Here is a 13,541-nt window from a genome sequence, read left to right on the forward strand (position 1 = left end):
CTAATAGCTACTCTAGTAAGAGTAAAATAGTTGCTCTTTTAAAAGTACTCATGAGTAGTAAGTATTGAGCTCTATGCTGCCATTTAAAAATGTAGCACACATACCATAATTTCCATTTCCATTCCCATTCCCATTCCCAGAAAAACAAATATTGGTATTGTATAGGTGTTTGTGACTGACAACTTTTGAGAATACTTCACTTCTCTATGATACTGTAAACACTACATTAATCTGCTAGAAAAATGTACAGACTATATTTTAAAGACACAGAATCTTGTAAGCAGAAATATGAAATTCACCTTGAAATGTTTCTCAAAATTAGAGGCAGGTTTAATGCTGATATCTGGCTTGAGCACGTTAAACTCACAGGACACAGTCAAGCAATTTGCCTTTTTCACTGCAAAAATCCCTTTCATGTGTGGCCATGATGTTCAGGTGTTGAAAATGTGTTTGAGGCCTCCTCTATATCCATAAAAGTTGGCGCCAAATCTACAGATGTAGTTCAGTTTTTTTCCGTGTGATTTGATTTGATGGGAGTCACCAGACTCTCCCTTGCCAATCATGTTGATTGATAAAAATAAAATCTGGATAGGGAAGTAGCGAACACAGACGGTGGGAAAATAGTGCATTAAAAGTACAGTTACAGCACTTAAAATTTACTCAAGTAAAAGTATACAATTTTTAAACTACTTAAAAAAGTACAATTCCTAGGAAAAACTACTTAATTACAGTAACGTGAGTATTTGTAATTCGTTACTTTACACCCCTGCATATAACGTGGAATGATTGCTAACTGTTTTTGCATCTAAATTGTTTTGTTTTAAAACTGCCTGCTGTAACTAATGAACTAGGATCAGTTTGCATCCGAACAGCTCTGTTAAAGCCTTTGACATTCAACATTCGGTTGTGTGAAACGCAATTGATTCATGTGTAAATACACACTGCATTAAAAAAAAAAAAAGCTAAATAATGCAAAACTAATGTAATGCTTTTTATAAAATAGTAACTTTTTAAACTAAGTTATTTTTTAAGGTATTAAGTTTTTAAAGTTTAAAGTTTTTTTTTTACTTTTAAAAGTAACGTTACCCAACACTTTTGGAGTGTGTGCTTTTATATTCTTTGCATTTTTGTTTTCCTGTCAATTTAGTATCTCAATATTTAATAGTAAGCTAGAACGTATGGAACATTTTGGTAAGCTACAAAGAAAGCTTCATAGTAAGCAATTTGTAGAAAATTTCTCTGAAGAAAGTTTCATTCACATTTATATTTATTTCTTATGCACCAAAATTCATTGGCATTTCAGTTCACTGGGTATATACAGTAATCAAAACTGTTGCCCAGTATTAATTTCAGAAAGTTAAGAACTGTGTGCATTTCATTTTCATTAAAACTATTGGCCCCTAGGTTTATTGTACTTTTCTATTTAACTGCACTACATCAGTGGGGGATTGAACCTCTTATCATCCGATGTACTGTAGCTTTGACAAGCAATAACTCAGAGCTGTTAATATTTCAATATATGTGTATCTATTGAAGTGTGTAGTTTAAGTTTGACAAGAGCAACAACTTTTAAAAATTTTCATTAGAGGTGGCATGTAAATCCCCCTGTGATCAGAGTAATTTCTGCAGTATGTGCTGCAATGCATCTTCTAGCATATTCAAGAGTACTGTTGGAATAATTTTAATCTGTATTTTTCCAAAACATAAATTATTCATAATTTAAAGTGATTAAATTAAAGTCAAGCTACTCATTATAATAAAAAAAAAAAAAAAAAATGCTCAACTGAAAAAACACTACATTGAAGCAATTTAAGTAGGCAATGCAATATTTAAAGACACAACGTCTCGTTCCTTCCATCAGGGAGTGGAGGTTACATACACAACCTAGACGTTCCCACGTATGTTGCTCACTTCAACGTTGTGTCAAAGAAGCGACACTAGGGGTCCAATTTAAATCACGCCATGCACTGAGCCGTGTACGTGTACTGCTGACACAGGAGCGGGCAGGTATTTTACGTGCCAAAGCGACCGGCAGTGTCAGACTGCACGTACCCTTTCCCAATGCCCTATAAAGTTGTCAAAGCCTTCTGGTTCTTTACCCCCGACAGGGGGGAACAAGGCGACGTGCCAAGCATGGGAGCAGGCCACGCCAGCCGTGCCTTTTCGCTCTCTATGTTTCTCGCATAGAGTTAAAGCGTCTGGGGCCATCTTAATGCTATCATACGCATCAGGGAAGGCAATCTTTCACAGTTCCTATTCTTTCAGGGGGAAAAGACCCTGCTGAGACCACACCTGCGCAGACTGGGGAGGTAAAGACAAAGAACACAGCCCCATCACCATTAACTAATCACCAGTGGAGAGAGTCAGCAGTTTCAAGTTCCTCGGTGTCCACATTACTGAGGAACTCACATGGTCCGTCCACACTGAAGCCGTTGTGAAGAAGGCTCACCAGCGCCTCTTCTTCCTGAGACAGCTGAGGAAGTTTGGAATGAACCACCACATCCTCACACGGTTCTACACCAGCACTGTAGAGAGCATCCTGACTGGCTGCATCACCGCCTGGTATGGCAATAGCACCGCCCACAACCGCAAAGACCTGCAAAGGGTGGTGCGAACTGCCAGAAACATCATCGGAGGTGAGCTTCCCTCCCTCCAGGACATCTATAACAGGCGGTGTGTGAAAAAAGCTCGGAGGATCATCAGAGACTCCAGCCACCCGAGTCATGGGCTGCTCTCACTGCTACCATCAGGCAGGCGGTATCGCAGCATCAGGACCCACAGCAGCCGACTACATGATAGCTTCTTCCCCAAGCAATCAGACTTTTGAACACTTGATCTCCCACGATCAACAATCAGCACTGCACTTTATTAATTATCATCTTGTATCACACACTGGACTGTCAAATATATTCTCCCCAATTGTATATACTGTATATTATATATATACATATTGTATATATATTTTATATACCCTTACCCTTATTTTTTATTTTTATTGTATGTGTATTCTATATTGTGTGTATTGTTTACTGTACATTGTATATTGTGTTGTGTAAGTATGTTGTTTATTGTAATTGGCACTATGTTATTCGGAACTGCACAAAAGACTTTCACCTACTGTTGCACTTGTGTACACAGTAGTGTGACAATAAAGTGATTTGATTTGATAAAGCATGGTGAATGCATCACATGGGTTTTTAGGTCACATGTGGAAAGTGGCGCTGTGGTAGATCCTGCCTCATTGGGAGGGAGGAGTTGCTACATACACGGAGACCAGGGGGCAGTGAGAACTGCCCAAGGGAGACGCAGCTCCGCTCACAAGGGGACCGTACCATGGAAAATACACACAGGGGGATAAGTGCACGTAGAAGCCCGTCCTGTGGAGCACCTATTCCAGTACAGGGTAGATTGAGTACCCGCATTGGATTTGGTTGGTGAATTCCTCCGCTGAATTTGCTGACCAGAGGGCTCAGGAGGAGTCATCCAGGGAGCCGAGTTAGTGGGATCTCCAGGGATAAGAGTGCACGCTATGTCCACCCGGTCAGTTTGTCAGCGTGTACCGAGTTCTACCGGCTCGGACCTGAGTAAACACGGGACGAAACTGACTCAACCCTGAGATTGTCAAATCTCGCAACGGTATTGGGTGTTGCCCAACCCGCTGCTCTGTATATGTCTGCTAGGGAGGTGCCCCTGGCCAGTGCCCATGAGGACGCAACACTTCTTGTTGAGTGTGCTTGGACCCGCATTGGGGCGTCCACTACCCTGTGGGAAATCCTCTGTTTGGAGACAGCGTTCCCCTTCCGCTGTCCACCAAAGCAGACAATGAGCTGCTCAGAAAGTCTTAAGTGTGTGGTCCAAGTAGATACGCAAAGCACGTACATGGCACAGCAATGAAGGGGCTGGGCCTGCCTTCTCCTGGGGCAGTGCTTGCAGGTTCACTACCTGTTCCCTTAGGGGAGTGGTAAGAACCTTGAGAACATAGCCCGGTCGCGGTCTTAGGATCACATGAGTGTCTGCCGGACCGAACTCCAGGCAGGTGTCGCTGACAGAGAATGCTTGCAGGTCCACGATCCTTTTGATGGAGGCGAGTGCGATCAGGAGTGCCGTCTTCAGGGAGAGGGCCCTGAGTCCGACTGAATCTAGCGGCTCGAAGGGGGTCTCTGAAGTCCCTAGAGGACCACTGAGAGATCCAAGTAGGATAACAGGCTTGGCCGGGAGGGATTTAACCTCCGTGCGCCTCTTAGGAACCTGATAATTAAGTCGTGCTTACCAAAAGACTTGCCGTCTACTGTGTCGTGTTGGGCCGCGATAGCAGCTACATACACCTTCAAGGTGGAGGGGGACAGCCTCAAATCCAACCTCTCCTGCAGGAATGAAAGCACTGACCTAACTGCGCACCTCTGTGGGTCTTCAGCCTGGGATGAACACCAATTTGCGAACAAGTGCCACATCAGGACATAAAGTTGCCTGGTAGAGGGAGCTCTGGCTTGGTTGATCGTGTCTACAACAGCAGGCGGGAGATCAGCTAGATCTTCCGCATGCCATCCACGGGCCAGACGTGATGGTTCCAGAGGTGTGGGTGCGGATTCCGGAACATGCCCCGTCCCTGAAAAAGAAGGTCCTTCCTCAGGGGAATTTGCCAGGGAGGGGCTGTCACGAGGAGTACAAGATCCGAGATTCAAGTCCAAGTGGGCCAATAGGGAGCAACTAGAGTGACTTTTTGCCCTTCCTCCCTGACCTTGGGGAAATGGGGGAAATGCGTACTTGCGCAGCCCCGCTGATCAGATGTGTGCCCCGAGGGGAGCATCTGTTCGGGCGTACCAGAGCGGGCAGTGGGAGGTCTCTCGGGAGGCGAACAGGTCTACCTGGGCCTTGCCGAACCGTTCTCAAATCCGCTGGACTGACTGGGGGTGAAGCCTCCACTCTCCACTGGGCAAGCATTGATGTGATAGCACGTCCGCGAACACGTTGAGGTTGCCTGGGATGTGAGTGGCACACAGCAACTTGAGTTGTTGTTGGCGCCAAAGGAGGAGACGAGTTGTGACATGTGATGGGAGCGTACGCTGCCTTGGTGTTTTATGTACGCTACCGTGGTGGTGCTGTCTGATCGAGGGTAGTGAGAACGGATGAGCGAGAGGCTTTGTGACTGGTGGAGAAGGGTGTCCTCCACGAACTCGTCAGCTCATCATGCACTTCCGGGAAGAAAGGAACCGTGGGGGACATGGCTGTGAGCGACGCGCAGACCCGAGGAACCAATCATCCAGCTGCGAAGGCTGTGGGGAGGATGGAGGGTTCCAGTCCAGCCCCACACTGTCAACAGCCCGGGCAAGCATGTCGGACATCTGGGCGTCAGCCTCAGACTGGGCACGCTGGCCCGAAAGCGGCATCCCAGTCGAGTCATCCCTGCCAGACGCCGGACCGGTCTCTGATGCAGCGGTGAGCTCATCCAGCTCGGGGGGCTCAAGAGGATAGGCAGGCTAGCTGTGAGGCGAGCCGCTGTTGCCTCGAGCCCGGACGGAATTCAGCTAGCGTGCCGGGGGGCGGGTGGTTCGCGGGGGTGTACCCTGCGAAACCGAGCCCGCTGCCATCCCCAAATCGCCTCCATCGTCAGCCGGGTCGTCCTCAATCCCGTGGGAAGAAGGAGCGACGGTGGGGGCAGCTGGAGTGGCGTTCCTTCAGAGGAAGGAAAGCCGTGACCGCAACGTTGCCATGGTCATTTTCTCGCAGTGAGAACATGAGCCATCCACAAATGCTGCCTCGTTCTGATCGCAGCCCAGACACACGAGACAGCGCCTGTGGCCATCAGGAGCGGAGAGCACTCTACCGCATCCTGGAACTACACCGGGGCGGAAGGGCATCTTTATTAAGACGCGTCCTGAAAAGGACGTTCAATGCCAGCTGTGTATATGCTCGTTTAGAGAAAATAACTCTTTTAGAGAAATAAACTGCGCTGTCGAAGCGCCCAGGGGCAAAGCTGCACTGCCGTGCAGAGAAGGGAGAAAGGCGCTGATATGCGCCGTAGATCCAACAGCAATCGCTATTCAGAGATGGGAGGAACAGTGTGTGACTCATAGCTAGGTGCAAACACAACCAGATGGCTACGGAAAACAATTCTGAATGAAACAGACGCATTTCCCTCCCTTTATGCCCGTATGTCCGGGGGCGGGACATGCAAATTCTGTCTGCCAATTTCTCATTGGCCTTTTCTCATAGATCAGAGATGCTAAAGCCTCTCAAGAAAGACCCTTAGTGTCGCTTCTTCGATACAACATTGAAGTGAGCAACAGACGGGGAACCAGCATTAAACACCATTTGAAAAGATACTGTAAATTATGCTAAATATAACCAATAAAACTTAAAAACACCAAAATCTGTATAACTGAACCAAATTGGTGCTGCAGCATAAGAAAAAAACTAAAAACAACAACAACACAGAAAATGTGAAATGCCATGCATGAGGGAAAGGAGGGACATTCTAGTTTGTGTGGCACTATTTTTAATTTGTTATTCTATCTGGTACATAATGTTGTGGGTTTCAAATATTAGAGGAAATGAACTCTGTTTATTAAGGAAATTACTGTTTTCCTTATGAAAATTAAAGGAAGTTCACAGTGTTGAGTCATTTAGGAAAAGTGTATTTAGCTCAGTAGATCTTCAAGTATGACTGTTTACCAAACATAATGACGGGGCTTCTCATCGCTTGCTACTTCATTCTCACATTAACATGAAGTGCATCTTGCAAGCCTCTGACTTTTTTCTGTTTAAGTACAATTATTTTTTCAGTGCTCTGTGTATTCAAATATAATATAATTATCTCATACAAGTCCATTTTCAAATCAGATATGACAGTAATGCTTGAAAAGATATTTAGATTGCATGTTGCCTGGTACAATTTTTTGCTCAGTGTTCTAGAATCTGAGTTTGTCCTGCATATTTCCCTTGTGTACTCTTTAGCTGCATATTTTTTGCTGACTTGAAAAAGACCACAGTCTATTTCATATTCTCATTTCCTCCATTTATACTTTTACGTACTTTATATTACTTTATTCAGTTTCCACACATACAGTCTCTAGAATATTTTATCCTTGATCTATCTTTAGAAATGTAGAGAAAAATGGATTCAGACCTTCTCTAAGTGCTGTGTTTGAGCGTTTTTGCTAAAAGTTTGTGCATCTTTTGTTGTTGTATCAGTTTAATCCTTCACCTTTGTCCATTTGTCCATGCAAAAATATTTGCCTGTTGTTTCAAAGCTACAGTAAACTGTATATAGTTTATCACTGTATTTATCCCCTTCACTTCCTTTGTTTAACTGCTTCTCAATCTGTATTTTCTTCCCTTTTCCTCAAGGCTACAATAGTGGAGCAGATCACATTATATACATATTTATTTACAGGACAATGTGCACAACTTTTTTTAATTGTTTACAATATGCAGGTCTGCATTTCATCTATTTGAGCCACTGTCTTATTTTCAATTTGTCCACATGATATTGAAGCGATATCTTCCCTTTTTTATGTGTTTTTATGTCATGGTAAATACACATGTCACTAGTTCAAAGTATAATAACCACTATAATTTATTAATTTTCTCATCCCTCATTTATATTTATTCAGTTTGATAATATTACTGCTCTTCATGACTCCCTACATACGCCCATCCACTTTTTTGAGTTTGGATTACATACACTACATCAACCTTGAGAACCAATAAGATGGTTATCTAACTGTGATTTGTGCAGAAGTTGTATTTACAGTTGCAAGAAAAAGTATGTGAACCCATTTTAGCTGGTTTCCCTTCTGTCACTCACTCGAAGTTGTGTCGATGTAGTGACACTATCGGTCACACTTTGAAGCCCTTGTAACCTCTGATCTTTGAGAAAAGGCCAATGGCAATTGGTTAGTGGAATTTGCATGTCACTCCCCCAGACATACGGGTATAAAAGGACCTGGAATACAACCACTCATTCAGATTTATTCTTCGGAACCAAGCGGTTGTGTTTCACCGAGTTGAATTCTTCCTCCGATCCATTTACCTCTACAAAAGCTGTTCGATTTACATTGCAATATAGTAATTTAGAGGAAGATTATAATATTTTAGGCTGCTGAAGCACCCAGAGGAATTCTTTGCACTCAACTGGTGCAAGAGGGGGGAGAAGCTTCTATTCAGAGAATGCCTCTTGGTGTCAGAAAGAGTGTCTTTTTAAAGATGCCTTTCCATTTGTGTATATTTCCTGGTTGCGATCGTTACCTCTCCACTTTCCATGGCCATGATCGCTGCCTAACTTGCTGGGCGCTGTCCACGCAGGGACAGCGTTCATGGATGGGTCATGTTGTTCTCACTGTGAGAGCATGATTATGGCAACATTGCGGTCATGGCTTTCCCCAGGGTAAGCCACCACAGAGGCTCCCCACCACGGTCCTTATGGATTTGAGGCCACGTCGGTTAGCACTGGTAGCAATTTGGGGATTTCAATGGGAGCCACTATGCCGGGACCCCCCGCTGACCTCCCATTCCCCAGCACACTCATTTGCCCTAGCGAGTTCTGCGATGGGACCCGCCGGCTTGTCTCAGGGTGAGTTTGCGATCTCATTCGCAGCTCGCAAAGAGGATGAGCTTTCAATCACAGCATCGGAGAGCGGGCTGGTTCAGCATGATGCCATTCGCGACTGCGAGTGTCAGGCTGGAGCGGAATCCTCTGCTCCCCCCTGAACTCTCACAGTTCAATGATAGGTTCCGTGGCCCGACCACCGCTCACGGCCATGCCCCACCCCCGTACCTTTCTTCCCAGAAGTGCCTGATGAGCTTGTGCGATCGTGGCGGGCACTTTTTACTGCCCGTACCTGGTCTATGAGCTTCTCCATTCTCACTACCCTTGACTGTGGGGCTGCCAGGGGGTACTCGGCAATTCCCCAGGTGTGATTTCAGGTACAAACAGCTAAGTTCCGTGACAGCTGGCCATGTGTACCATTTGCGCATAGTGCCGTTCCCCTTTGTGATTTTATTAGCCTAGAGGTTCACATACTTTTTCAAAACAACACTGTTAATGTTTGAATGATGTATTCAATATGTAAAAGAACAATACAATATTTTCTTTATCATATTGTGTTTGTTCATTATTATAACCAGATTTACACATAAATGCTAGTAATTCCAAAAGGGTACACATACATTTTCTTGCCACTGTATGTGTCTTTCTATTTGCTAGGCGATGCTCAATAGTGCTCAGTAGTTGACATCTATGCCAACCTGATCAAGATACACTTGAAAACCATTTTAGCAAAGATGCCAAAAGTGAATGAAGAGATTATTAGAGAATAAGAAAATATGTATAATAGAGAAAATCTATACTGAATTATCCAGAAAGCATTAACAATTAGCTTGTCATGAATGAAGAATGTGACACCCAAAAAAAAAAAAAAAAAAAAAAAGAAACACTGGGCATGACAAAGAACAATGGTGGGTTACAAAAAGAAAACAATAATAAAATATTAAAAAGACATGTGGTAATGAATTGTGTTTTTTAGAGGTCTGTCTTCTTCATCCTTTGTTATGTAGGCAGAAAAAATTTGCCCGTGGCATCGAGCAGCAGCTTCCGGATGGCATGGTGGTGGCGTCTGTACCAACTGAAGCTCAGTGTCATGAGGAGCTGTCTGACCCAGTGCCTGATCCAGAGTACTTGACTGGTAAGAACCTTTTTTTGTGCGTAACAAATTTTTGCACATTTTACCCCATAAATTCACAACTTGGAGAATTAGGGCCCTATTTTAGGAGTGCAAGCGTTAAGCGCAACGCAATGCCTTAAGTTATAAGCGCAAAGTAAATGGGCATGACCATAACGTTTTGGTATTTCCATGCAAGCAAGCTCTAAGTCTAGGAGCAAGTGGGTTTGGCAAAGTGCAATTTAATTCTGAGGTTCTTCTCCAGTCATTCCAGCATCTGCACCTATTATATAGTCCATTCCCTCAAGCACCAACAATTTAAACAAAAACAGCACATTCATAAGAAGTTGGTAGTGTAAATGGACTGTATGCAATGAATTAAAATAATAGAAATATGGAATTCTGTTCTATTGTACATTACTTGTGTCCTTTATGAATGCTGGGCAAATTTATATGACAGTGACACACTTCTTTTGAACACATAGAAAATGTGATTATCATTAGTATTCAGATGTATGCTCCTTTTAAATTATAGAGAATCTAATAAAAAATGACTCAATATGGCGCTGAGTATGGCTGCTTCGTTGCGAGCGTTTTCTTTTTTTTTTTTTTACAGTTTTTTGTTTTCTTGTCTTGGATGTTGTCTGTCTTATTGCATATGACAGACAAACGCTTTTGGACATTGGTTCTGCAATTATACACCGAAAACCGGACTTCAAATTCCTCAATGCCAACCCGCTGTTTACAAACACGCCAGCAGAGCTCTTTGTCCGGGCTCTTATGCCCTTGAGTCGATATCTCAAGCTCATGTCTGAACAAGTTTGTGATGCGGCAGGCTGGTCCTCTCTGCACACATTCATCACATTTTTATGGTTTAGATGTTTATGGTACTCCAGGCTCTTACGCCCTTGAGTCGACATCTCAAGCTCATGTCTGAGACCTCTCGCGTTCTTGTGAGCACACTTCACAACCGTAGGGGTCCGGACAGCCCCAGTGCGGCGGCGTGGGTATTGCATTCCCAAAAGCGCTTAGCAAAAGCGCAGCATCATAGTGAAGCTTTTGGTAAAGGGAACGTCTCGGGTTACGTATGTAACCCTTGTTCCCTGAAAAAAGCGGAACGATATGCTGCGCTGTTTTGCCGCACTGGGATGCCCCAGGACTGCTCTTCAAAAAGAAGTATCTGACGACACCTGGTGACGCATCCATTTATATCCTGTCCACAGGTGCATCTAATGATTACATCAGCCGAGGCTATAAATTCCGGTCAATGTTCATTGACGTGTTACACACATATTCACAGCTCGGTCACAACTAGCATTGTTCCCCAAAAGCGCTTAGCAAAAGTGCAGCATCTCGTGTCGCTTTTTTCATGGAACAAGGGTTTACATAACCCGAGATGTTTCTTTTAATGGCACAAATGGGTTAAATCGAGCACAAACAAACGGCACTGGTTTGAAGTGATTTGAGTGACATGGGGTGGAGAGTGATGGACTTGTTAGAAACAGCACAAGCCATGATACTATTTCTGAAGTGAACTTTTTGAATTACTAATGGAGGTTTGGATGCATGATTTGTTTTGAACCAGCAACGGCAGATTCTGATCTGTAGCGTAATAAAGTAGTTCCATGTACAAAGTTTTATGACCTTACTCGTTTTTTCCCAATTTTTTTAAATGTAGTTGTTCATTGAACTGTTGTATATAAGCAATATCACACTTGCAATCGTGCTATATGGCCCTACATCAGCACTGCTGTAATTACCTACGGTGGAGAGTGATGTGATAAAGCCAAAAAACAATCTCAAACACTAAACCAACAAAAACACCACAATTTGTACCACAAATCAGCACAAACACAGAACAAATTATATTGTGTTATATGTTAGTGTTATCAGTTTTTCATAAGCAGAGTAGTCTAGGTCTGTCTTTCAGAAGAAAGAAAGAAAGAAAGAAAGAAAGAAAGAAAGAAAGAGAAAGAAAGAAAGAAAGAAAGAAAAGAAAGAAATAACTGAATCTACATCTTCTATCCAGTGTTATATAAGGGTTACTGATGCAATTCAAGGTTTTTGGTTAATTTTTACAAGAATGTATAATGTAAAGTGTATATTTTAGCTGTAACTGTGAACATTTACAATTTTAAACACTGTGTCCTTCATTAGTTAATTTTAAATGGTCCTGCTGTGTGACAATTATTATACTTTTTTTAATATACTAATATACCATTTTGTCTCTCAATAAATATGGTATTTAAAACTGCAATTACATAATACTTAAAATAATTAGAATGATTGTATTTAAAATTGTGTTAAATTAAGTTTATCATGTCAAACCCTATAGGACATCAACTTTCCCAAAAAAGTATTTTACAGTTATGTCAACTACCTAAAAAACAATTGCTAGTTCTGCGAATTCTAACATGTTGACTATGTTTTGAAAACAGCTCTCCTTTATTCTATCAGTTTATAAAGGTTTGTCTTGATTAATTAAGCCTCTTAATCTCATCCTTGACTTCATTTAAGTAATTCCTCTTCATTGCTGCTATACCAATAATAGTAACACTCTTCACTTGGATTTAATTACAAGACCTTCCAGTAGTTCTATTAAACTACTTATTTACTCTATTTTTTAATTATTATTATTATTATAATTTTTTTTAAGAGAAAAATCATGTCAATCATGTCAAAATTGAGAAATGCTACATCTATCTTCAATATTTGAGGTTGTGTATCTTTGTGGTTGAGTTTTTGTGCATAGAATGTTTTATGTTTTTGTAGAACTTACAAACAGTCGAGTCGATGATAACGAAACAGAAAATGGAGAGGGTAGTAGCAAAATCATTTTTCTGCTGAGATTGGGCTTCTGGATGCTGCTACCTCTGTTAAAACTCATTAGCTAACCAATCTGACTCCTTTCCGGATCTTTCCACAGTACTAGCATTCTTAACAGCAGCCGCTTACTATAAATACAGAGAGGGGCAACTTTTATTTTCACACTAATGAGAAAAAAATGGTGGAGGGGGAAATCCCATCCAGTAAAATGAGTCAGACTTCAGAATGCTGCATTTTTCATCATTCTCTCCCCTCAGGCATTTGCTGCCCATATCAGACTGCCAGTGAATGAAGGATTGTAGTCCTAAGGTCTGATGTAAAATTTACATCAGGAAAGGCCAAATAGAATAGACATCACATGCGCTTCTTTATGTTTTTCTTTTTCTTTGTCTAGCAGTCATTGTTAGCTACAGTATGATTTTTTATATATCATTTAATTAATATTGGTTTCAAAAGTCCACTCCACTTCTATTTACATTTTTATATATAATTCAGTCATTTATAAAAAAAAAAAATTGTAATCAAATTATTATTTGATGAGTGATGTAGAAGAAGTTATTACTTCTTATTACTTATTACTTATTACTTTCATGTGATAACATTTTATTTGTTTTGTTTTTTATTCAAAATCCTAAATCTTGTTATTTCCAGGTTTGTATTTCATTTTGAACTCTAAACATATGTTTGTATCCATTTTTGTATTGCAAATAATTATATTTGAAATTTCTTGACTGACTTTGTTCTTATGATGTTTCTTGCATATTGTGGTGTGCTTACATTGTAACTTTTGAGGCAGGTTCTTTACTGTAGAGCCCTCCAACCCCTTAAAATCATCACTGCTGCATCTGATGCTCTCCAGAGTTCTATCACTAGAACTGCAAAATATCCCTAATGCATGACTCAATAGACATATTAGACATATATACCATTTAGATATTTAATAACATCCATAGAAAGCTGTTTTGAGAAAATATCTCCAATCTTCCCAGTACTAGATTGTGGAAACAAATAAGATTTTCTGTTACATAATTTTTTAACCTTTAATTGCAATGTCTC

General features: G+C 41.7%; 1 protein-coding gene across 1 annotated transcript in view; it reads left to right on the plus strand.

The window, feature by feature from the left end:
• The window catches only part of LOC127649716 (astrotactin-1-like), a 560,423-nt gene that overhangs the window by 369,180 nt on the left and 177,702 nt on the right, over nucleotides 1-13,541 (plus strand). The window contains exon 17 of the mRNA XM_052134948.1: nucleotides 9,556-9,683. Coding sequence (XP_051990908.1) covers nucleotides 9,556-9,683 — 128 coding nt within the window. The remainder of the gene's footprint in view (nucleotides 1-9,555; nucleotides 9,684-13,541) is intronic.

This window comes from Xyrauchen texanus, chromosome 9 (genome assembly GCF_025860055.1).
Source record: "Xyrauchen texanus isolate HMW12.3.18 chromosome 9, RBS_HiC_50CHRs, whole genome shotgun sequence".
Taxonomy (NCBI): Eukaryota; Metazoa; Chordata; class Actinopteri; order Cypriniformes; family Catostomidae; genus Xyrauchen; species Xyrauchen texanus.